The sequence below is a fragment of the Lepidochelys kempii genome, chromosome 3 (assembly GCF_965140285.1).
Source record: "Lepidochelys kempii isolate rLepKem1 chromosome 3, rLepKem1.hap1, whole genome shotgun sequence".
In the NCBI taxonomy this organism is placed as follows: domain Eukaryota; kingdom Metazoa; phylum Chordata; order Testudines; family Cheloniidae; genus Lepidochelys; species Lepidochelys kempii.
The window spans coordinates 88765810-88792822 of record NC_136382.1 but is presented as its reverse complement, the minus strand read 5'-3'; the positions used below and the strand labels follow the sequence as shown (position 1 = coordinate 88792822).

The window sequence follows — 27013 nt, the reverse complement described above, 5'->3', positions numbered from 1 at the left end:
GTGGCTGCACACAAGAGAATGAAGCTCCGCCTATCTAATTAGTGGAGCCGCGCAGGTGTGGCTCCACTAATTAGGTGCCTGGACACTGGAGAAGATGCACATGTAAGGTGAGGTGGTGGCCTTGGGGGGATTAGGGGGTAGGTGGAAGGGGGCAGTGGGGTGAGAACGGGGCGGGGGGAGGAATTTGGGACATGCAGGGCTGCGGCGGCCAGAGAAAGAGGCAATTTTCCCCAGCTCCAGGGCTGTGGCTGCCGGGGAGAGACTGACTGCTTTCCCAGCCTCAGCTCTGTGGCTGCTGTGGCAGGGGAGAGAGGGAGAGATCCCCCTCCTTCCCAGCCCCAGCTCAGGGGCTGCCGTGGCCTGGGAGAGAGGGAACATCCATCGCAACAAAGGTAAGACTAGTGATACTAAAATATGAGTTGTGTGCTTTTATTTGTAGAACAAAAAAACCTAGTTTATTATTAAGGGTTTTTTTTAATATATAGCGCTTTTATCCAAAGTGTTTTACAATAGTTAGCTAACAGTACAAACAACATTTGGAAAGATCATTAAGTGGTCCACCAAGACCCTCAGCAATTTTCAAGTGGTCTGTGGGGGGAAAAAAGTTTGAGAACCACTGGAATAGAGAAGTGTTACTTCCCCTGCCTTCGAAGAAGCATCACAGAAATGAGTGGGAAAAGTAAAAAGTACTGGGTGAAAAGAAGAGTGAGCTGAATATTAGAATTGGCCTTTATTAGCTGGAGGGAAGTTAGCTAAGATTAAGAATTAATTTGAGGGAAATAATAGGCACATCACATAAGTGCCTATAAAATTGTTCAAAAAATAAACTACAATATTTGAAGGTGTCATTTATGATTCTGTGCAAAGAGGGTATATTACATTGGATTGCAAAACTGTTGTAATTGTACATATATTTAGTCAAAGCTCTTCCTAGTTGTAAAAAAGATTACTCCGTCTGACTTGTGTGGAAAATTTTAAATACCTTAAGCAACAGTTCAGGTTCATTCATCTACAAGCTCCTATGGTCCCTAAACGTATATCTATATGCTGAAAATGTCAAGTTTCAGTACAATGTAACTTTGAACAGTTGAATCACTAAATTGCCAAAAACATGGAATGCAATGAAAATGTCAGCTGAACTTGAACTATAACCATACTACTGGTTACATTTGAGTGTTTTGAGTAACATATGTTTGTAATACCTGTGCACATATTAGGAATATGCACTTGAAAACTAACAACACTTTTTCTTACACAGTTAATGTTGGAGAAGATTGTCCTGTGTTTGATGGACTGTTTGAGTTCTGCCAGCTGTCAACAGGAGGCTCTGTTGGTAGGTATATGGTGGACTTAATTGTTTTTAAAGATATTAATATGACCGTAGCAATTAAAACCAATCAGTACAATGCTTTACTAGTCATAAGCAGCATTGTTCTAGCCATGTTGGTCCCAGGATAGTGGCAAGACCAGGTGGGTGAAGTAATATATTTTATTGGACCATAGCCTGTTGATGAGAGAGACAAGCTTTCGAGCGCTTGATCGTAGTTATGTGGCTTTGTGTGGCTGACAGATTTGATGCTTCACACAGATTGTTTAATACCAAATATGGTGGTAATTTAAAATTTTTAAAAACTGCAAGTCCAAGATAGACTTGAAAAAAGTGGCATAAAGAGGTAATCTTGTTACAAGAAATGTTATCAGTTTTTCTTCCAATACTTTCAAAGACACTTAACTTCTTTTCTTAATGATTTTAGCTGGGGCAGTAAAATTAAATAGACAACAGACTGACATGGCTGTTAATTGGGCTGGAGGACTCCATCATGCTAAGAAGTCAGAGGCATCTGGTTTCTGTTACGTCAATGATATTGTGCTTGCTATCCTAGAGCTGCTGAAGTAAGTTTAACCTTGTGATCTAAAGATGTCAGAAAACCTGGGTGTTAAAATGTTTAAAGGTGACTAAGAAATGCACAGTAATCAAGGTGGCTTGAATTTTCATCAGATACATTGAACCACCACAATATGAATAAAAAATCTGTCCCCATTTAGAGTTACAACACGAAATCCATACTAAATCACATACAAGCAAGGAAAATTAAAAGTTTAAGCAGGGCTTAATTTAGAGGTACTAAGCTTACAGGGACACCTACTTTCTCCTGTAAAGTGACTTTCTCAGTTTGAAGTTGACCATATTTTAAAAAATACAATTTTCCTACTCAAACATATTTCCTGAGATTTAAAAAAAAATCTTTAAAAATATGAGGTGGTTCTTCCATGCTCCTTTTTAAAATAAAGGTCTTTTGTAGGAGCATGAGGGAAACACCACTACACATAATCAGGCCCCTCCCCCTCCCCGATCCTTGATTTCTCTCTGTCTGCACGGCTGCCTGCTTCCTCTTTGGTTCCAGCTTTGCTGCTGCTGTTATTGGTGGGCACTCTCTTGGAGAAGATCACGCAGTTACATTACTCCTGTACTGCTGTAGGGGATTAAGTGACCATTAGCAAAACAGTGAAAGTGACTACGCAGAGTGCTGTTCGACATACAAATAGACTGGAAAAAAAGGAAAATCAGATAAAATTACCTTTTGATTACCAGTAGCATTTGGGGTTATTTGTAACAACACTAAGTGCAGAATTTTCAGATGGAAGTATATAGATATATTTTTAAGTTGACTCTGTCCCTTTAATTAAAATGTAAACAACATCTTTTAGGAAAGTTAACCTCTAGGTATTTGGTTGGGGCCCTCTGAGTTGAAGAAAGAGGCAGTCTGCCAGGCACATCAAGTTGAGATGGAAAGGGAAAGCCGTAATCTGTGAGAACACAGTAAAAGAGTGTTTAAAAAAAATTAAGGCGAATGCAAAGAGAAGAGTCTGTCAATATCCAAACCTCCCACTCTACTGAATCCTTCACATGCACCCAGGACATGAGCCCTGCATTCCTGCCTCAGCAATAACCAGGGCTCCAATCGTCAGCTCGTGACTGAGCAAAGTAGTCTTGTTCGTTATACCTATAAGGAAAGGAAACTTTTCATTGTGCTTATTCATAGGAAGCTTCAGTATATAGCTTCTCAGAGCTTGCTATTTTACATTATTCCACAACAATATTATAAAAAATTGTCTCCAAGGGTTGAGAAATATTAGATTATTTGAAACTTCATGAGTAGTTTTGAACAGGTTTCCAGTTGTGTAATATTGTATGTATTTAGTTAAATGCATTTGGAAGCATAAACACTTCATATTTGAGGATGTAGGGAAAGGGAGACAAACTACAAGATTAGGAGTTCACAGGAACTGTATTTTTTGAACTAAAGTAATTCTCTACGTTTACTGGCACAGTGTTCTTGGACAATTCCTTTAGCACATGTACCATGAGAGGGAAGCTTTCTATTGTAAAATCCATGCTTATTGAAGGAAAATGAGACTGAAAGAAAATGTCTGAGGTTGACAGAGTGAACAAAACAGATTATGACCATGAAAAGGAAAGGGAGGGGCTGGAGCAGTTCTCGGTCAGAGGAGAAAAAGAAAAAAGTAAGGGAAAAGGGGAAATGAGTGTATTAATTTAGATGGAATATATGGGCCCAAAGAGTCAAGATGTTAACATGACCCCTATGACCCTGTCACTGTCCAACATTAAAAAGTGTTAAGCAAGGTTCAGAGTTTGGTATACAGAGCTCAGCCTGCTTAGTATCATGGGAAATACACCATTAAACATCATTTTAACCTTCTATTAAAAATACAGAAAAGAAGGAAAAAGTTAAAGCATTTGAAATGTAAAACATTAAGTAAGGCTTTCTGTGACTTTCCCCTCTGGTGTTATCTGGACGGGGATCTGTTAGGTCACTCCAATCCTTGACTCTGGGAGCCAGCCTTACTGGGCTGTTCACGCACAGCCTTTGGCATGTAAGCTGCTCCTTGGATTGAATGACACTAGCCAATATCTCCGGTCCCAGACACAACCCTAGGAACCTCGGTCTTGCAGTGTCCAGTTATGCCCGCTGGACGGTGCAAGCTTATATGAGTTTTTCAATTTAACAAAGAAATTGATATGTACCAGGCTTGTTATCCTCAGGGGAGCCTCTGACACACTGCAAACCAAACACACTGCTTCAGGTAGAATAAACAAAGAAATTTATGAACTGTAAAGATAAATTTTAAGTGATTATAAGTCAAAACATAACCGGTCAGATTTGGTCAAATGAAATACAAGCAAAACTCATTCTGAGCTGATCTTAACACTTCCAGTGCCCTTACAAACTTAGATGTTTCTCACCACAGGCTGGCTGGTTGTTCTTCAGCCAGGCTCTCCCCTTTGATCAGCTCTTAAGTCACTTGGTGGTGGTGGTGGTGTCTGTAGGTGGAAGAGAGAGGAAGAGCATGGCAAATGTGTGTCTCTTTTATCATGTCCTTTCTTCCCTCTTGGCTTTGGGCCGCCCTCCATCCCCCACACACTTCAGAGTCAGGTGAGCATTACCACATCACAGTTCCAAACTGACCAAAGGAAGGGGGTGACTCCCTCAAGAGTCTAACAGATTCTTTTGTTGCTGCCTAGGCCAGCGCCCTTTGTTCCTGTGAGGCTGGACTGGGTTTGTCCCATCCATGGCCTGATGAAGTGTGAACTGCCCCCTCTGCTTCTGGAGAGTTTTTGTCCTTGCTTGCTTTAAGCCATGAGGATACATTTTCAGCTATATACATGAAATTATAACCTATAACATCACTATAACAACAATGCTTAATACATCACGAGCCTTCCAAAGACACCCGACATGACAAACTTTGCATTGGATGCCACACAATCATTTTACAAGGATGAACATGGGGGTGCTAGGTATTTCCCCGAGGTACAGAGCATCATACTTTCATTTTAGCAATATCCCTTGTTCCCTTTCCTTTTAGCAGGAGTTTTTAGAAAGAAAAAAACTTTTGTCTGACAGTCTCTTAAATTAGGTATTAAATATGTTGCTGCTGCTAAAGCCCAGTCCCATTTCCAAAGAAGACAAACCAAGACAAGTGCATATAAAAGGAGTGGGGGGGGGACAGGAAAGAAGGAAATGCAGTTTTTGTCTCTGTTGTTGACTTTTATGTGCAACCTCACTGCTAGAAAAACACAGGCATGGCACGCTATCTTATCAGCCACTCCAAGCCGTGGCAAATTTGTGCTAGCATCAAGTTTTTTGGGCTTTGCATTTATTTGCCTTTTTCTGGTCACAAGTTTACAGTGGTGTTGCAACATTATAATCTTGCCCAGCTAATCTAGACTTTTATTAGAGGGATAAGAAAGAAAAGAAATAAGGTGGGAAAGGAAAAGGACCTGGAAGGACAGCATGCAGGAGACAGTCTCCCATCCCAGGTGGTGGTCAGGATTCAGCAGGAGGTAGTGATGTCATCTGGGTCCCTGTCTCAATCCCAGTGTTATCACGACATTTCTCAGGATTATGCCAAAGGAGGTCCAGGGTTTCAGGAGATTGTGGGGGAGGCAACCATGACGATGGAACTTGGTCCTTCGCCTCTCGTTTTTCAGTTAGTGTCACAATAGTATGCTTCAAAGCCTGCCCCAGCCAAAGTCTCTTTTTGAGGACTCCAGAAGAGAGTAGTGGGCGTTCTCTCATTATTTTGTTCACCAACTAAGCCTAGTTTCCAAGATACCAATTTTTGTTCACTGATTTCTGATTCCACACTTTTCTTGCCTACCAATACTTGAGTTATATCAATAAGCTTTTTCTTGTTTGTACTTATTCAGTCTTTCTATCTTGCTTTTGCACCTTTTCCCATTAACATTTGTTATCAGTTATTGTGACACTTATTCTCTCTTTACAGTTGAGCTCACAATTTGGGTAAATTTGTAGGCCCAGTTATCACAAAATTGGTGGTGACTGGGTTGGGGGGGAGGGGAGGAACGTGAGAAGAGAATTGGCTTGCAAAATGTAGATTCTTACTGGGTGACAGAATGAGGTTAAATGTAGAATGCTTTTGGTGTTGAAGAAATGAATCAATGATCTTTGTTTTTGTTTATTTTCTTTGAACGGTATGATAGCTTCAGTTGTTATCATGTTTTTGGTTAGATAGCACAGGAAATAAAATCTTAACTATATTTACATACTGACTCCTGAATGTCATAGCACTGACAACTCAAATCACGCCACTTTCTCTTGCATCCTTTTTTCACATGTGTATATATATGGTTTTTCCAGATATCACCAAAGAGTGTTATACATTGACATTGATATCCATCATGGTGATGGTGTTGAAGAAGCATTTTATACAACGGACCGTGTCATGACAGTATCATTCCATAAATATGGTGAATATTTTCCTGGCACAGGGGACTTAAGGGTAAGGTCAAACATGAACTAAACTAGCTTTTACTTCTTCTTTTCTTGCAAATGTTCGTTTTAGTGTTTGGTGATCATTCCTTCTCACAATAATTAAATTTTGGGGGGGAAATGCCATATTCTGTGGAGTACTCAGCTCCCTGACAAATTTTCAGAATTCGCCTGGGAAATCTTTTTTAGCAAATTAACTCAGCCCACACGGAAATGGACAAGCTGCTTACTAAATAGTTGAGATGATTTAAGTCAATTATATTTGAAACTAGACTTTGGCACTTCTTTAGGAAAAAGATGTGTATTTGATGATGGCCTCTGCATTTTCAACCATGTACATACAGTAGGAAAAATAGGTGCTCTGTGCAGATAATGTTCTTTTATGTGGAAAAGGTTCATCTGTCACAAACAATCAAAATTTGGATATTTACAATACAATACTGTGTGCATCTGAAAAATGCCAACTGTGTTGGAAAATATTTCTCATGTTGCTTAGTGTTAATGCTTTGCATTTTTATAGTGCTCTTCATCTAAGGATACCAAAACTCTTCATATATATTAACATATTAAGCCTTGCAACTCCTGTGAGGTTGGTAAATACAGATAGAGAACACAGGCACAGAGATTGTGTATTGCCCAAGAGGTCACAGAGTCTATTGCACATTTGGAATTAGGAACCTGATTTCCTGGCTCTGCATGTTCACTTACTTAGAATAGATTAATTTTTTCCCCTAAACTTGTTCTAATCTAGAAAATTAGGTCTGTTTAACTGTCAGGGGTGTGAAAAATCCACACCCTTGAGTAGTGTAGTTAAGTCGACCAATGTCCCCATGTAGACAGTGCTAGGTCAATAGAAGAATTTCTGTCTTGTTTCTAATGTAAAGTATACACTGTAAAAATGCAAGCATTAACTCTTCTGTTGACCTAGCTACAACCTCTCGGGGAGGTAGGATTACCTATGCTAATGGGAGAATCCCTCCCATTTGCAGAGGTGGTTTCTACAATTGTATGTGATCTGAAAAGGTGTCCCATTTTAACTCTAGAAATGTATGCTGAATACCTCCAGTAGTAAGACTATAGTATATTATTGGCTGTAAACTTTTTAATATGCAGGTTCATTATGGATCAGATTCTTGCTCACACCCCAGTGTGTGCTGTGTCACTGACATCAGCTGTGTTTGAGGAGTTAATTGTAACTTTCAAAAGGGCATAAAATAGTTCTTAAGTTTTCAGAACTACACAAAATGTTGTTGTGAAAGGTAGGTAGGCACCATTATTTTCTTGCCACCTTTACGATGCCTCCAGGAGATCTTGTTATGTGATGCAACATCACCAGTATTCCCAGGGTGGAGCTGGGAGTAAGAGTTGGTGATTCACAGTGGATATTGTGGAGACTGATAGTTAAATGTTAAGTCACTAATGCGCTGAATGTCCATCTCAGTCTGGCTGTTGGTGGCAATTACACAGTTCTAGAGTTGCTTGGTTTTGTTAAATTCCTTCTATATCACTTGTTATAGAAATCAGAGGTGCATATTTTTGTGACTTAACTTGACTGGCCACAAGGTGGTACTGTTGATTTAAACAAAAAGCAGCCAAAATAGGATTATTGTAATGGCAAAGTGCTATCATTATTTAACGAAGCCAGGTTGCTTCTGAAAGCTTGGGTAGTTTGCAGTTGTCGGTGAGAAGTCACTTCTCATGAAGTTTCCTGGATTCTTTAGCTAGCCACCTTGAAGACAAGAGGATTTAAATGCTTAGATGGCTGAAATAAAATAAAACAGAGAAGTATCTTCTCTGTTCTTAGTATTTTTATGGACCTTCAGAATGACAAATGATACCTCAACTGTGATAGACCTCCATCCCACACCGTCATAATCACTGCTTGTAAATAGTTTTTTGGAATGAACTGTAATGTATATGGATGCAGATGTTTTCTTAAGAGTTCTCCTCTAGCTATCAGATCCCAATTAGAAAAGAATGTCCGGATTTCACTTTTTTTCTTAAAAGAGCCTGTAAGTATAAGTATAAAAGAGAAGGAAGGCTTAAGGAAGCCCTTTAAAGTAAGAATTAACAAACATTTACCCTTGTCAAAGTTCCTTCCCCACTCTGAACTCTAGGGTACAGATGTGGGGACCTGCATGAAAGACCCCGTAAGCTTATTCTTACCAGCTTAGGTTAAAAACTTCCTCAAGGTACAAAACTTTGCCTTGTCCTTGAACCCTATGCTGCCACCACCAAGCATGTTAAACAAAGACCAGGGAACGAGCCCACTTGGAGAAGTCTTCCCCCCCCCAAAATATCCCGCCAAGCCCTACACCCCCATTCCTGAGGAAGGCTTGACAAAAATCCTCACCAATTTGCATAGGTGAACGCAGACCCAAACCCTTGGATCTTATAGAACAATGAAAAAGCACTCAGGATCTTAAAAGAAGAATTTTAATTAAAGAGAAAGTAGAAGAATCACCTCTGTAAAAATCAGGGTGGTAAATATCTTACAGGGTAATCAGATTCAAAACATAGAGCATCCCTCTAGTCAAACCCTTAAGTTACAAAAAACCACACAAACAGGAATATACATTCCATTCAGCACAACTTATTTACCAGCCATTAAACAAAAGGAAATCTAATGCATTTCTAGCTAGATTACTTACTAACAATTTCTAATACTCCATTCCTGTTCTGTTCCCGGCAAAAGCATCACACAGACAGACACCCTTTGTTCCCCCAGCTCCAGCTTTGAAAGTATCTTGTCTCCTCATTGGTCATTTTGGTCAGGTGCCAGCGAGGTTATCTTAGCTTCTTAACTCTTTACAGGTGAAAGGGTTTTGCCTCTGGCCAGGAGGGATTTTATAGTTCTGTATACAGAAAGGTGGTTACCCTTCCCTTTATATTTATGATACCCCTTGAGTCAGGATTCTGTGCTGGAATTGGCTGCCTAGTATATTTCTCTTAGCCCCCACAGACTGCATCAAAACAGTCAGCTTCTGTTTGTCAATGTCAGTGGGCTCTAGTCAGGCTTTAATTTCCTCTGACATATCCTCTCTAGTTAATTTCCAAAATTGAGATAGTGTCTCCATGAAACATAGAACAAGTCTTGTGTCCACCAGAAAGAACATCTTTCTACTTTAGATGCCCTCTCTATAGAGCTGTGCAAATAATTGATTTTTTTGTTTTTGTCTGATAGCTGAACAAAAAAATTGAAGAGAAATTTGGTTCATCCAAAACAAAAATGCCAGCAATCAAAATGAAATATTCTGTGTTGAACAAAGTATTTGTCAAACTGAAATATTTTTTTCTAGTTTTTTGTTCAGTTGAGTAAACTGAAATTTTTAACTGCTTTTTTTATTAAAAGCAAAGGAAACTTGAAAATGCCATCCACAAAACCACTGAAGGAGGTGTTGCCCCCTTAATATTCAGTAGTTAGGGCACTTAACCAGGATGTGAGAGGCACAGGTTCCAATCCCTGCTCTCCCTGATGTGTGACAGAGACGCGAACCCAGGTCTCCAACCTCCCAAGTGAGTGCTCTAACCACTAGTTGAACAGCTTTAAGGGGAGAGTGAGAGAGACTCATCCCAGAATATCCTATAACTAAGCCCCTTTGTTTTCAGTTTAAAGTGATTTTTACTGAAAAATTCCCGGGTTTTACAAAAAGTATTTTTTTCCTCCAGTTTTCACCCTACTTTTGTATCATTCAAATATATAAAAATAACTTGTTTTATTAGGAAAATACAATACATTGCATGAGTTAAATCTGTATCTATCTGTATAGAGAGAGCTATTACGATAATACATTAGTCTGTATGCATAGCTGTCTGTTGAAGTGAGGCTATGTATTAGTCCAGAACAGAGGTGGGCAAACTGCAGCCCGCGGGCCACATCCGGCCCGTGTGACCATCCTGCCCGGCCCCTGAGCTTCTGGCCCAGGAGTCTCCCCCCCAGCCCCTGTCCCGCTGGCGCAACGCTCTGGGCGGCTGGGAAGCACAGTTGCAGAGCCGCAGCCTGACCCAGTGCTCTGGATGGCACGGCTGTAGCACCGCCAGCCACCGGTGCTCCAGACAGCATGGTAAGGGGGCAGGGGAATTGGGGGTGGTGGATAGGGGTCGGGGCGGTCAGAGAGCGGGGAACAGGTGGGTTGGATGGGGCAGGGGTCCCGGGGGGAGCAGTCAGGAAGGAGAGGGGGGGTTGGATGGAGCGGCAGGGGGCAAGCAGGGGTGGGGGTCTGCGGGTGGTCAGGGAGCAGGGGGTGGTGGATGGGGTAGGAGTCCCGGGGGAGCTGTCAGGGGGCAAGAAGTTGGGGGGGGGTCGGATAGGAGGCGGGGGCTGGGCCACGCCTGGCTGCTTGGGGAGACACAGCCTCCCCTAATCGGCGCTCCATACAATTTTGGAAACCCGAATGTGGCCCTCAGGCCAAAAAGTTTGCCCACCCCCGGTCTATAAGATACAATAAACAAAAAGAACAGGAGTACTTGTGGCACCTTAGAGACTAACAAATTTATTAGAGCATAAGCTTTCGTGAGATACAGCTCACTTCATCGGATGCATGGAATGGACATATAATAAGATATACACATACATACAGATAAGTTGGAAGTTACCATACAAACTGAGAGGCTAATTAGTTAAGATGAGCTATTATCAGCAGGAGGAAAAAAAAACTTTTGTAGTGATAATCAAGATGGCCCATTTAGACACCCACGCAAGCTCTGAAATGCATGCGCATCTGAACGTACTGATGAATCTGATGCCCATCACATACACCTTTCAAGCTGTTAGCAGATAACGGTTTAAAGATTTGATACAAATTTTCATTTTTTTCCCATTTTAGTGTATCAGCATATGTTTCAGAACATGAAATATTTGAAAGTTTAAAAAAAAAACAGGAGAAAAGGATAAAGTTAAGTGTATGCGTTGAAAAGGATGTGGCCTATTATTAAATTTAAATATTTATAAGCTAATAGTTCTGAGTCTACAACAGCAAACCGTTTATTCAAATGAAAAGTTTTATTTGGGGATTGGAAATGTATTGTTTCTTAAACTCAAAGGTGGCATTGGGTTTTGAGTTCTGTTTTCGTTCTGCAGCAAACCACATTGAATGAAATTCAAAGCATTAATCTACTGAACGCTTTTTTCCCCTGTCTTTCCATCCATCAAAATAAACTGATATTTACCCAGAAAAGTTAAGGTTTTTTTGCACTGATTTTCACCCGTTTTTGTTATTGTGGTAATAAACACTGTTAATCATAGAATCCTAGAATATCAGGGTTGGAAGGGACCCCAGAAGGTCATCTAGTCCAACCCCCTGCTCGAAGCAGGACCAATTCCCAGTTAAATCATCCCAGCCAGGGCTTTGTCAAGCCTGACCTTAAAAACCTCTAAGGAAGGAGATTCTACCACCTCCCTAGGTAACGCATTCCAGTGTTTCACCACCCTCATAGTGAAAAAGTTTTTCCTAATATCCAATCTAAACCTCCCCCACTGCAACTTGAGACCATTACTCCTCGTTCTGTCATCTGCTACCATTGAGAACAGTCTAGAGCCATCCTCTTTGGAACCCCCTTTCAGGTAGTTGAAAGCAGCTATCAAATCCCCCCTCATTCTTCTCTTCTGCAGACTAAACAATCCCAGCTCCCTCAGCCTCTCCTCATAAGTCATGTGTTCTAGACCCCTAATCATTTTTGTTGCCCTTTGCTGGACTCTCTCCAATTTATCCACATCCTTCTTGTAGTGTGGGGCCCAAAACTGGACACAGTACTCCAGATGAGGCCTCACCAATGTCGAATAGAGGGGGACGATCACGTCCCTCGATCTGCTCGCTATGCCCCTACTTATACATCCCAAAATGCCATTGGCCTTCTTGGCAACAAGGGCACACTGCTGACTCATATCCAGCTTCTCATCCAGTGTCACCCCTAGGTCCTTTTCCACAGAACTGCTGCCTAGCCATTTGGCCCCTAGTCTGTAGCGGTGCATTGGATTCTTCCGTCCTAAGTGCAGGACCCTGCACTTATCCTTATTGAACCTCATCAGATTTCTTTTGGCCCAATCCTCCAATTTGTCTAGGTCCTTCTGTATCCTATCCCTCCCCTCCAGCATATCTACCACTCCTCCCAGTTTAGTATCATCCGCAAATTTGCTGAGAGTGCAATCCACACCATCCTCCAGATCATTTATGAAGATATTGAACAAAACCGGCCCCAGGACCGACCCCTGGGGCACTCCACTTGACACCGGCTGCCAACTAGACATGGAGCCATTGATCACTACCCGTTGAGCCCGACAATCTAGCCAGCTTTCTACCCACCTTATAGTGCATTCATCCAGCCCATACTTCCTTAACTTGCTGACAAGAATACTGTGGGAGACCGTGTCAAAAACTTTGCTAAAGTCAAGAAACAATACATCCACTGCTTTCCCTTCATCCACAGAACCAGTAATCTCATCATAAAAGGCGATTAGATTAGTCAGGCATGACCTTCCCTTGGTGAATCCATGCTGGCTGTTCCTGATCACTTTCCTCTCATGTAAGTGCTTCAGGATTGATTCTTTGAGGACCTGCTCCATGATTTTTCCAGGGACTGAGGTGAGGCTGACTGGCCTGTAGTTCCCAGGATCCTCCTTCTTCCCTTTTTTAAAGATTGGCACTATATTAGCCTTTTTCCAGTCATCCGGGACTTCCCCCGTTCGCCACAAGTTTTCAAAGATAATGGCCAATGGCTCTACAATCACAGCCGCCAATTCCTTCAGCACTCTTGGATGCAACTCGTCCGGCCCCATGGACTTGTGCACGTCCAGCTTTTCTAAATAATCCCTAACCACCTCTATCTCCACAGAGGGCTGGCCATCTCTTCCCCATTTTGTGATGCCCAGCACAGCAGTCTGGGAGCTGACCTTGTTAGTGAAGACAGAGGCAAAAAAAGCATTGAGTACATTAGCTTTTTCCACATCCTCTGTCACTAGGTTGCCTCCCTCATTCAGTAAGGGGCCCACACTTTCCTGATAAATTCCTGGGAAAAACTAAATAATATGAAAACTGAAAACGAAGGGCCCTAGCTATAGCTCAGTGGTTGGGGAATTTACCTGCAGTGTGGAAAGACTCAAGTTCCACATCAGGCAAAGTGGGGGTTTGAACTGGTCTCCCAATAGCTTGGGTGAATTCTCTAACCACTTGGCTGTTGGGTAAAAGGGGGGACGAGGGAGGAATAGCACTACCTCCTGTTCGGATTGACCCCAAATGTTTTGATGAATAAACTTTGTGTGCAGAAAACTGCTCCCTGCTCTGTTATCCAGCTTTTTGAATTCCGGAGGCTTCTATTTCAGCCACATCAGTTCCCTTGGGGTTAAGCTTTGACAACTACTTGAAGTTCTTTTCAATTTGGAGGATGCCTGCATAGACACTCTTGTTTCACAGTGTGCCTTGATAAATCAGTTGAGAATCTATCTAGTGCTGCATATACAGATGCACATATTTGTGACCTAGGCTGATGCAGCTGAAAAAAAATGGTAGCTTTTAGTATTTTCAATGGAAACCAGCATAGGCCTATGAAAATGTTAGTCTGACAATCACCAAAATGAAAATGTGTGTCTTGGGTGCCATGGACAATATTGTCTAGGTGCCTGTATCCTCATAACTATTTATAGAAGTAATTGAACTATTGATTATTTTTTCAGACTTTTTTAACCTGCTTTTTTAGATGATTTGTTCTTGTGACTTAAGTAAGCATCTGACGTGCATGATTATCACTTCAAGCTTAATATTGTAATTTAGGCTTGGGGAAATCGAAAGGGAAATCCATGCTGCTGGTGAAAGAGTGGGGGAGGGGTTGAGAATCATTTACCACTTAGAATTCTGAGTTCACCTCGTAGTTTGTGGCTTTCTAAAAAATAGGCAGTTTCCACAGGTGACAGAATGCTATTGTACTACCAATAAAACTGCTCAATTCCAAAAAACTGGAAAATACTCAAATTGGCTCACTGTAAAATTTGCCATGTGTGCAGCAACAGTGTTTTCCAATTAACCCAGTAAAATTTGGACCTGGGTCAACATACTTAAAAAACAATTGATTGCTGTATTCTGCTCTCCAATAATTGACCAATGTTAAGCCAGTTACAAATATCCTCTGGCTTATTATGATTTTCAGACCTATTTGTAAACTCCCTTTTATTTTGGAAGCTTTTTACCTCCTTAAATAATTGGAAGCATTTGTTTAGGGGAAAGGAAACATCTATTTCTTGTTGCTCATATCAGTCACTTAATAGACTGTTATGGCACATTTCACATCTCTGTGAATGTATGGCTTATTTTTAAAGGTCTCATTGTTATTCCATGCATCAGCCAACCAGAGGGGTGGGGGATTATTGGTCATGTGGCTGGTTACTCCCTTCCAATGTGCAAGTACAGTTTCTCTTCTATTTTAAAAGCTTCCATTTTTATGGAGGAACATATAAAGGTACTTTTGCTCTCTTAATCATTACATTTTTAAAAAATCAATATATTGGGGATGGTACACTTTCTCCATTTTAATTTTGGCATATACATTTTATGCTTCAGAATGATTTTCTAGAAGAATAGGGAATTAAGCAAGCTGATTTTTTTGTTCTGAATAATAGCACATATTTTAAGACACGTGATTTACTGTGATTTGGTAATCATTGTCTTCTTTAGTAATAGTATATTTGTCAACTTCCTTTATAGGACATTGGAGCTGGGAAAGGCAAATACTATGCAGTTAATTTTCCAATGAGAGATGGTATAGATGATGAATCATATGGGCAGATATTCAAGCCAGTGAGTATTGTGTAAACCCTATTTGAAAAGCTGACTGGTTGTTGTGAGGTTGAATTTAAGATTTGCTATTTTATATTGTTTATATATAGATCATATCCAAAGTGATGGAGATGTACCAGCCCAGTGCCGTGGTATTGCAGTGTGGAGCAGATTCATTATCTGGTGACAGGTTGGGGTGTTTTAATCTTACTGTCAAAGGTAAACAATAGAGAAAATGCTCACAGATTCACAATAATGCCTGTTAGGTAGAATGCATGGGTTTGATTAATTTTTATTTAGATGAAGGGAGTTTTCATTCTCCAGATCAACCTCTCTCCCTCAAACATATTATTTGATAGTGAAATTGGCAAGTTAAGTCGGTGGATATTAGTTCTCTTCTGGCCACCAGTCCAATTCACTGCCTGTCGTCATGAATGAGACTGGTAGCCAGAGAGAGAAAGACGATTGTTTTTCTCTCCCACCCACTTCCATTTACTAAAATTAAGCAACTTGCATTTCCACCTTTTCATAACCATTTCTTCTTTAGATTTTGTGCATTATCTTATTCTTCCTAGTCTCATTTCTTCCTCCCTTTTTTGTTTTGCTATTGTCTCTTTAGTTCCTTTTGGTTTGGAACTCCTTGGGCTTCCCTCACTTTTCCATAGCTGTGCAGCTCAGTTTTAGATTGTGGGGTAATACACCAAATGTATGATTTCTGCAATCTTATGCTGAATTTAAATTTCTGTAATGTACATAGTCTACAACTGTGGGGTCACTTTGTGATGTGACTAGCTATATTTAACTGTGAATACTTTATCAGGTATGCCAAATTAGTTATCTTCTTGAATTGAGAATATTCGTTGCAGCGCTGAATTTTGGTAGTAAACTAAGATGTGCTGTGCCTTACTTGAACATTTGTCCACATTATTAAATTTACCAGAACTCCGTTGATTTTAATAATTAAAAAAAAAGCTTCCTCAATCTCTACAACTAAAATTATATGTTAGTATTAGCAAAATGGGGAGAAGTAATGTTCTTTTGATACTTACTGAATTCTGTCAGTATGCTTTTCTAACGAGAGAAAAAAAGTTATATTGACAACTGTTTCATTATGTTAGTGACTACTGTTACATACTTCAAACTTATTTGAATCATCTCAATTTTCTTTAAGGTGACAATTCTTAAAGGTTTAGCTAGATACATATTTAGGAACACAAGCTCCCTTGAAAGATGTAAGTCTCTTAGATTTGGGGTTCTCAACCTTTTCTTTCTGAGGCCCCCCAACATGCTATAAAAACTCCAAGGCCCAGCGGAGGATGGGGGAAACTCGGGGGGGGGGAGAGGGCATAGGCATAGTTTGACTTCTTTTGGTGGGGTGGGGCAGATCCCGGGTAGGGAATAGCACCTCCAACCCCTGACTCACCTTAGCAGGCCACCCCGCCTATTGGGGCTTTTTGGAGTGGGGGGAGAGCAACCAAAAGTTATAACTCAAACTGGGGGAGCGCAGCTCAAAAAGTTTGAAAACTGCTCAGGGTGCTGGCAGGAGGTAGCTAGGGGCTGTGTACAGGGGGTAGCTCAGGGTGCTGGCAGGAGGTAGGTCGGGATGCAGGGAGAGGGGTAGCTGGGAGTGTGTGCAGGCAGGGGGGTTGCTAGGGGCTGTGTGCTGGCAGGGTCCCCCCACTTGTAGTCGCTGCTCCATGAGGACTCTGTCAGCCTTGGAGCTGAGTCCCCCTGCCTGGGTGGCTATTATTGGCTGCACGAGCAGTCAAAGGGAGCTGAGGAGCAGCTACAGCCCCAGGAGACAGGGGACTGCCATGGCTGCCCACTCCAGGCACCCGCCAGAGCAGCAGATGTCCTGCACTGCCCAGCTCCAGTTTCCAACCTCCGACCTGGCCAGGGGTTTGGTGGACAGAAGGTGGGTGGGGGTGGAGCTGCCCCTGGAACTGGCTCTCTCTGGGTAAGGTACTGTAGTTTGCGGGGAGGGGCATTGCCCTCCCAACTCCATCCATTGGGTTTGGGACTTCTGCCCAACGGGAGCACTGGGGCTTCAGTCCTGCAGCTCCTGGCTTTAGCCCCGTGGGGAGCACCGAGGTTCGAGCTCCACGGTGGCACTGGATCTCTGGGCTCCAAGATTCAGCTCCTAGCTTCAGCCTTATGAGGGTTCCAGGGCTCAGGGCTTTAGCCCTATGGAGGGCACTGGACTCCTTCCTCCCCCAAAAAAGCTCTGCATCAGACCCCTGATTGAGAACCATTGTCTTAGATGCTTTTGAAAATCCCACACCAACTGACTTATCTAAGTTCACACACAAAGTTTTTAGGAGAGCTGGAAATTGAGCCCACATCTCCCAATTCCCAGTCCAATACCCTAACCACAAGACTATCCTCAAAGTAATCACTGAGTGAAGGCCAGATCCTGAACTGTGGTGTGCTCCATTCTGTGACATACTAGCAGCACTAAAGATCTAGAAAGTAGCTGTTTCTCCCTAGATGGAGATTTTGTCCCCATAACTGATGTTCTCTCACTGCCATATAGCTCGTTGGGAATCTAATCAGCTAGTATACTCCAGAGCCACTCAACGACTGCTCTGAAGTGTGCTGGGGTCAATATGGAACCAGGGAGGATCACGTAAGTGCAGCCTGCTCCTTTCTGGCTCCTGCTCTGCGCTGATCCAAGAATCTGGCCCTAGATTTGTCCTTGCGTGCCTATATGAGTTATAAAAAAGACAACTTTTTCGAAAAGAGAGAATTGCAAAGGTGTTAATGCGAAGTAGGAGAAAATGTTAAGATGGAAATATTGTGCCACAGGTTCTGTCCATTTCTCATTTACCAATCCTGACACTGTTTTTGTTCAAATGAGATTAATTCAGCTGAGAGCTAAAAGTGCTGTACTGAAGTTTTAATTCTAGCACTCTTTCATTTTAATTAGGTTCATCTGATTTTTTGACTAGAAATTAATAGTTATTTATTTATTTTTTTAATTTGCTCTTTAATCTTTTTGGTAGGTCATGCTAAATGTGTGGAGGTTGTAAAAACTTTTAACTTGCCGCTGCTGATGCTAGGAGGAGGAGGATATACTATTCGTAATGTTGCTCGATGTTGGACATATGAGACTGCTGTTGCCTTAGACTGTGAAATTCCTAATGGTAAATATTAATTCTGAAATATATTCTTCTGTCTAAACTCTCATAAGAATTGTGAAGTTGCTTTCTATCACATATTATTGGAACCAAACTTACTCTTAAACTTATTAGTCCAGTTCATTATGGATGGGTAGCAAATAAATTTTTCATCACCTAAAATCCAGCATCCCTTAGGAACTTAATGTAGTTCTGGTATGTGCAACTTTGTTTTAATCTCTTAGACCTTGAACAATCTGATACTTTGTCAACAGGGGGTATGCATACCCCTGGGGGTATGCAGAGGTCTTCCAGGGAGTACGTCAACTCATCTAGATATCTGCCTAGTTTTACAACAGGTTACATGAAAATCCCAAGTGAAGTCAGTACAAACTAAAATTTCATACAGACTATGAGTTGTTTATACTGCTCTATATACTGTACACTGAAATGTAAGTACTATATTTATATTCAATTGATTAATGATATGGTAAAAATAATAGAATCATAGACTTTAAGGTCAGAAGGACTATTGTGATCGTCTAGTCTGACCTCCTGCACAACACAGGCCACAGAATCTCACCCACTCACTCCTGTAACAAACCTCTAACCTCTGTCTGAATTATTGAAGTCCTCCAATCATGGCTTAAAGACTCTGAGGTGCAGAGAATCCTCCAGCAAGTGACCCGTGCCCCATGCTGCAGAGGAAGGCAAAACCCCCCCAGGACCTCTGCCAATGTGCCCTGGAGGAAAATTCCTTCACGACCCCAAATATGGCGATCAGCTAAACCCTGGGCGTGTGGGCAAGACTCACCAGCCAGACACCAGAGTTACACTCTGTAGTAACTCGGATCCCACCCGATCTGAAATCCAGTCACAGGCCATTGGGCATATCTACTGCTAATAGTTGAACGGCAATTAATTGCCAAATTTGGGCTATCCCATCGTATCATCCCTTCCATAAACTTATCAAGCTTAGGCTTGAAGCCAGATATGTCTCTTGCCCCCACTGCTTCCCTTGGAAGGCTGTTCCAGAACTTCACTCTTCTGATGGTTAAAAACCTTTGTCTAATTTCAAGTCTAAACTTCCTGATGGCCAGTTTATATCCATTTGTTCATGTGTCCACATTGGTACTGAGCTTAAATAATTCTTCTCCCTCTGTTGTATTTATCCCTCTGATATATTTATAGAGAGCAATCATATCTTTCCTCAGCCTTCTTTTGGTTAGGCTAAACAAGCCAAGCTCTTTGAGTCTCCTTTCATAAGACAGGTTTTCCATTTCTTAGATCATCCTAAGCCCTTCTCTGTACCTGTTCTGGTTTGAATTCATCTTTCTTAAACATGGGAAACCAGAATTGCACATAATATTCCAGATGGGGTCTCACCAGTGCCTTGTGTAACGGTACTAACACCTCCTTATCTCTACTGGAAATACCTCGCCTGATGCATCCCAAGATCCCATTAGCTTTTTTCACGGCCATATAATTGGCGGCTCATAGTCATCCTGTGATCAACCAATACTCCGAGGTCCTTCTCCTCCTCTGTTACTTCCAAGTGATGCGTTCCCAGTTTATAAAATGAGAAAGTAAGCAATTTTTCAATAATAGCGTGCTGTGACACTTGTATTTTTATGTCTGATTTTGTAAGCAAGTGGTTTTTAAGTGAAACTTGGGGGTGCCCAAGACAAATCAGACTCCTAAAAGGGGTACAGTAATCTGGAAAGGTTGAGAGCCACTGGTGTAAACAAATATGCTGTTTTTCACTTTTGTTAAATGAAGCCACCTTTGACCTTAAACTATAAATGTCTTGATTGCAACTCTTCCATTGTACCCATATTAGGGACTTTACCGTTGGTATTGATTTTTCATGGAAGGCACTCAGATACTATGGTGATGGGCAGCTGTATAAAACCCTGAGATAGACACCCCAGAAGTTTCAACTGTCTTTACTTGGGCCAGTGTATCTTTCAGACCACATTTGGAATGGCTAATAGTAAAATTTCAAAATTATTTGTTGTCTTGGTCGTTTGCCTTTTTCCTCTGTTTTTGGAAAGTTTTGCTAATTCCAACATTTTTCTTACTAGACATTTTATGCTAGATTCTCTCATCTCTGTTCACTGTCTTCAGTAGAATTACTCTTGACTTAGTTATTCCTGAAAGAAGATTCTGTCCTGTATCTTCTGAAGCCTCCAGGAAACACACTTTACATCCTACTCTTCCTCTGCGTCATCCTCTGTAACTCAAAAACAATTGAAGGAACAGAGTGATTACTGTTTTCTACCTTTTGAGATTTTTTTTGTTGTATTGTCTTGGCATGTGAAGTGATCCCATTCAGCCAGTATAGGCAGTGCATTCTTCCTTCACATTGCTCTTAGCTTTTTTTGTTGGTATTTGTAGTCCTCAGGTTCTTTTCACCTCAGATTTTTCTATGCAGGATAATGCTTTTCTAAACGCTGTAATAGTGAATCTTTTTCCTTTCGGTAGAAAAGGTAGTACCACTACAGAAGATATATGCAACCTTACCCACACTATCGGAAGAGTTAAAGGAATGATCCATGTACAGTCAGCTCTGAGGTCCCTTTCACAGATTCTAAGAGGCTAACAAGTCTAAAATGCATCCTATCCACGATCTCCTTCAATCTTGTCCTTAAAAAGACTTGCTTTCTCCCCTCAAGCTTCCCAAACATGCCCCTCTGTCCCCTTTCTACGCAAACAGAAACAATTGATTTCAATGCTTTTCATTCTTAAGTGTTCTGTGTTTCATTCTCTGCTGATTCTCGTTGCCCAGACAACAGTGATTCTTAGGCTGTGGGATTGTAGTTTCATTGTCTGGCCATGCTGGAAGAAAAACAGAAGGCAAGGGATGTGCTTTAATTAGGCTGCAACTTTATTCATTTAAAATATCTGGGAGTACCGAAAAATAAGCTGTACAGTGCAGGTCATAATAATTTTCTTAATCATTTCTGCATAAGCCTCAGCCTGGTCCGAGCTGCCCTCCCTTGTCAGAGGATTAAAGGGGCAAGAGCAGGAGGGGGGATTTGGTCCTTGCTGTAACATGTAGGAACTCCAGCCCTGACCTTAGCTCCCTTAAGGGTTGCTTTCCTTTACATCCTTTTCCACTCCCTTTTATACAAAGATTGTACCCCTTCCATAACAAGTACCTGCACTGGACATGTGCAAGTTATGCTTGGCTACCTCCCCCAACCTCTGGCAGGTTCCTAGATATTCACTGATTCCTTCCTTAATATTGGACAAAAATAAATCTGCCTCCCAATTGGATAGGTGTACCCCATCCTCCCTGAATAATATGGGTGACCAGTAAGATATTTCCAAATGTGGAATAACCAAGGGGGCGTGTTTATGTATGAATTTAGCCACCTTCCTATTTACACTCCTCCTGGTCTTATTCACCCTTGGAGACTTCACTGCTTCCTATTATGCCCTGCACCCAATACGTCAGACCAAATAATCATCACCCCTGGGGGAAATATCCTTTGTCTGCCCGAAGCTCCTCTTTGTTCTGTTTATCAAGTCAACCCCCTTATACCATCCTGAATCGTTTTCACAGAGGTGAACAAAAATTACATCTGGTTCCTGCTCCTGGGCTGCCAAAGAGTGTGCAAGGGCCATTGGCTGGTCCCAAGCATGCCCCTCCTTCCATGCCAGCTCAGGATTGACTCGCTACCTAGACCCAGCTGTGATCCTCCAGATGACTCAGAAGCCCTGACTATGCTCCTAGTGTACAATACTGTGCCTGCAGATCTCACTTGATCTGTTTGCATGATTCTGAAATTGGAAACACAGGAAAACTGGCTCCAATTCTCTGCTTTGGGTCTCACATATGTCCTGTACGCATATGAATGCCATTGTCCAGTTGCCTGAATCACTCTAACCCTAACTGAGCCACAGCTGTCACAGCCCCCATCCAGAATGGGTGGGAATTCAACTTTGTAAGCCCCTTTCTTAAAACTATAACAAATTGGTATGTTATGATGGGCCCATGAATAAAGAGGAGCCTGTCTCCAGCTGGTCTCAATGCTATATAATTCCTTCAGTGCTTCTACTAAGCAAATCCTTGCCTCACTACCCTCCTGTAGCATCATGGACTCTCCTTGCCTGCCTAGATCTGTTTTTGAGATCCTCAAGGTTTGGATGGCCTTTCATACCTCCCACTGTAAATCCTTCCATTCAAAGCCCTTCCTGGAGTATCTCTCACTGACTCAGGCACTAATTTTCTGACTCTAAAAGCTCAGAAAACTACAACCCACCACTAGTAATGCAGCCTTGAACAAGGCCACCTCCTGTCCACTTTTGCATATTTTGTTGAGAACTTGCCCCTTAAGTGTCTGAAAAGTGACGTCTTGAAATAAGAATCAATCACAAAGATTTGGGTATTCCCTAATCCTACTGGCAAATATAAGGCCTGAGGGGTGACTGGAAATGGTAGATGATGCCAGACCACAGGTTGCCAATGACCCCATGTACCTGAAGTATCTGGTCCTCTGGAATGTGCCATATCATAGACAGGCCCTCCCTCCTCTGAAATTGCACAAAACTGCTAAAATACCTGTCATGAAGCCCTAAATGTTTGTGGTACTACCAATCTTCGTACAGCCCCAAGAGCTATCATACACCACAATACCAGAGTGCTATGAGCATCTGTGTGGTTTCCTTGTGGGCTCCCAGTGGCAGGTCCGAAAGTGAGGACAGTGTATCTGCAACACCATTTTCAATCTCAGGTACATGTTTTTCAGCATGTTAAAGTTTAAACACTAGTATAAACCTTTAGCCTCATAACCCTGGGCAATGTAGGGGACTGGTGATTGATATGTACCTCTGCCATGTTGCCATTCCACTTTTGGAGAAACAGTTTGTAAAATCCATTCTCCAAAGAGCACTGCCACTGAAATAGGAAAGAATTCAAGGAATGTTATATCCTTTACTATTCCAGTTTGTGTCCAATTGGGGGGCTGTTTATGGGCACAGCACCTGCCTTGGTAAAATATCCTGAAATCTCTTCCTCCCAATCCATCTGAGTGAACCTTTAAATCTGCCCCTATTATCTGTTCCTCCCTCCAAAGAGATACTCTGTTAAAATTACTCAAGCTGTTCCCACACTCCTAAATACTCAGTCATTTTATTAACTCTTATTAAACAGTTGGCTTTTGATATTATTATGGTGGCCGCTAACAGATGCAAAATGCCTGCCCTGGGGCCACTGCTCAGCATGCAAAGTTAAGATGCCCATTAATAGATTGCAGCTCCCACAGTGTAACCTTCCTAGCTACTCTTGCCTTGACAATCAATCCCAGAAGTTCCCCCACTTATCTTAGGTGAGTCTGCATATACCATAGTCCACACATCTAACTCAGGCCTAAGGTGGGTCAGCTTAGTAGAGGGATCCCTCTTTTTTCAGCTCCAGAGGTGCCCCTGGTTTATCAGCCAGGGTCTAGAATGTGGCCAGCAGGCTAGCACACTCCTCAGAATTTGACCTGCCTGCAAACAAAAAGTTATCAAGTAGTGTATCACATGCTGTAAATCAGGCTCCTGTCCAATCACCGATTCCAACATTGTGCTGAAATTTTTCAAATGCCAAGCATGGAACATCCCATGGGGAGCTACTTACCAAAATAAAATTTACTCTCAGAACAAAACACAAAAGGTGCATCTTTCCCTTTGGAACTAGTAGCAATAGAAAAGATGACTTCATGTCAGTTTGCTGACAGCAACACCTGGGCCACAAGTCCTAACCATGTGCACAGCCTCATCATAGGGAAATAGTGTACTAAACATAATCTGTCACTTCATTAACTGAATTGCCCTGTGGATGTGACAGGTGATGAAACAAGTGATATTCTCTGGGTACCTTCTTGGGAACCAAGCCCAGGGGAAGACCTTAAGGGTTTCTCAGATGAATGAATGAATGGCCCTGCAACTCTTAAACTTATTTCCTTTGTGGTCTTTTTCTTTACCATGTGACCCAACTTATTTGTTTGACTTCAAATTTTTGGACGTTACATGACTTCTTAGCCCATATATGGAATGTTAAACAGAAAATACTCTTCCATCTGTCCTGTTTGGGTAGTCCCGAAGGAGAGTACCCTTAATGCTTTAAGCTTAACTGGAAACAAAGCCTTTTCCATCACCCCACTGTCAGCTGCTCTGCTCTTTTTTCCTGGTCCACCACTTCTGCCCTCTGTTCCTGGACCCGGAGGTATGTAAGGTGAGCCGGATTTACCACCAGTCTTTTGCCATACAGGGGATTTCCCTGTAACTTGTACCAGTTGCAGGCCTTGGGGGCTCTGAAGCACATCTTGCAAGCACATCTACATTTGCAGATGTTCCAAAAACAACTGTTTTCATTAAGTGCCTAGCAAATGTTATTACGAGGCTGGGGTCTCTGTTGGGCTTTCAGAGGACTAAATAGGCCATTGTCAGTTTGAACACCTGTCCTCTGTGGTGTCATCCCCTCTAACCACAGTGTATGATGTGGTATGTCCAACCAGATTCCTGTCTGCATTGCAGCCCTCAGACCAAGCTCCTCATCCCAGTTAAAACAAGCTATACCTCCAAATGTATTAAATGCCTTTCAGATTAAGTTCATATATTTGAACAACACTGAGGTTTTTCCAGATATGTCTCCAAAATAACAGCTGCATAGATTAAAAAAGTGACTTCCCAATTTTCCCAGGTACTAGCTGTCCCTTGGTCATTCAGATTTCTCATTGCCATGCTTGTCCTGTTCCAGCTTACTTTCTGTCAGAGCTTCTCTGTTCAGCAGTAATGATGTCAGTATATTCATCCCTCAGTATCTTTTCTTTAGTAATACAGAGATTAACTTCCATGAGGTCCAACACTCCTGCATAATCATACTCTAGGCTAACTACTGTGGAATCCTCAATGTCCTGAGGCCACCTGGATACCTCTGGATGCTGTTCCTAGCCGATGAATTTGCATTCCCTATCGGGGGGTTGGGAGGAGGTTGTATTTTGCATGCCCCCACTCCCCCACATTAATGACTCCTACCGCATTGTATGGGGTGTGCACTGTCTGATTATCTTCTGTATCTCAAACCTGAACCTATGCTGTGTGACTGAGACGACCTCTACCAGAAGCCCCCAACTTCTGTAACAATGAAGTTAACCTGCAACAGTTGTGTAAAGCAGTTGACCTCTGCTGTAGACATGTTTACACTGGACCCAGCCCCCCAAAGCAGATATCTTCCCTCCTCTGCTCCCCTTCTGAGCCTTGTGGCTAAATCTGCTGTTCCACTTATTTCAGTAGCTCCTGCTGCCAGCCTGATATCTGGAATCCATCTGAGGGGTTCTTTACCCAAAGCTTTCTTCCAAGAGTCTGTCTCTAGGATTTGATTCTCATGAACCAATCAAGAGCATTGGGAGATGGCACACTGCTTCATCCCTAAAGAGGTCTCTTATGTACTTACCATAGTTTATATAAGAAAATGTGACCATTGTATATAGCAAATAGAATGCATCATACTTCCTTGGTATTCAAGACTTCACCTGCTTCTACAGAGGTGCATGGGCAATATATTCTGAAGAATATGAATTAAATTACCCATCAGGAGACATTTTAGTTTTCATAGTAAACCATTCCCTGTTATTGATGCTGTGGGTTGATATCCAGGTTAATCAAGTTGTGATCTTATGAGCAGAAAAATCTCTGGTATGTGCTTGGTTGAGAGCACTCTCTGATATAAGCCTTTCAGGTTTGACTTCAACTATAGTGAAGATGGCAAATGGCAAGTTGTCCTCAGTTAATCATCTTTTTCCTCCCAACAATGGGAATCTTAGGCATTTTGTCTGTAAAATATTACCTCATGTTGCAGTGTTCCAGTATTTGTTTCCTATTTTATGGCTAAAGAAATCAAATCTCATTTTGTCCATTGAGATTTCCTATATTGCATTCACTGGGATTGAAATCATTCTCTGCTGAGTTTCATTTCCCAGATATCAATGTTTCTTATGCCTGGGATGCAGATTGAATCTCAGGGATTCTCCACCGGCAAACTTTAGTTCATCCTTCATCTTTGTTGAGCAACTTGAAGGGAAAACACCATATAGTGGTTTTCTACTATACTTAAAAGCATTATAAGTTGTAGTTGTATATTCATCCAATATCTGAAGTTTGCCAGTATGTTATTTAAAGTCCTGTTATGCAGCCTATGAGTTGTATAAAAAGCTGCCTAAAAAACGAGCTTTTTAGGTGGCTGAAATCTTTTTTTTCTTTTTTTTAAGAGTTGCCATACAATGACTACTTTGAGTATTTTGGACCAGACTTCAAACTGCATATTAGTCCATCAAATATGACAAACCAGAACACACCAGAGTATATGGAAAAGATCAAGTAAGTAGATGTTCCCTTCTTTGAGAATGGAAAGTCTGAAAATCATAGTCTTTTGTTGGTGGAAATACTTCATAAATTTCCTACCTAATCAAACCTCATCTTTATCAACTTTTATTTATATAGTGTATTGCTTTAGGATCGCAGTGATGGTGGTTTTAATGACTTAGGGGGAAATAGATTTGATTTGCCTTCTTTTTGAAGCATAGATTCAGTTTAAAGTCAAAGTAGTGTGAGTAGTCTTTACCAATAAGATAGTGATTTTTTTAAAAGTAAGCACCATTAGTCTTGATTGTTTTTGACAAGACTTGTGCCAGCACAAAAACAGGTTGCAGACACTCCTGAGAACTACCTTCAGATGCTATTGCCCTCTACTTCTGGTGCAGAGCTGTCTTATTTCCATTAACATGAGACCTTTCATGCTTGAACATAGAGGGAAGACTTGCTATGA

At 41.6% G+C, this 27013-nt stretch overlaps 1 protein-coding gene across 1 annotated transcript in view; it reads left to right on the top strand.

The window, feature by feature from the left end:
* HDAC2 (histone deacetylase 2) overlaps window positions 1–27013 on the top strand; it is a 57829-nt gene that overhangs the window by 19368 nt on the left and 11448 nt on the right. Inside the window, exons 4-10 of the mRNA XM_073337100.2 lie at window positions 1259–1333; window positions 1755–1893; window positions 6186–6327; window positions 15011–15103; window positions 15193–15301; window positions 18085–18225; window positions 26457–26565. Coding sequence (XP_073193201.1) covers window positions 1259–1333; window positions 1755–1893; window positions 6186–6327; window positions 15011–15103; window positions 15193–15301; window positions 18085–18225; window positions 26457–26565 — 808 coding nt within the window. The remainder of the gene's footprint in view (window positions 1–1258; window positions 1334–1754; window positions 1894–6185; window positions 6328–15010; window positions 15104–15192; window positions 15302–18084; window positions 18226–26456; window positions 26566–27013) is intronic.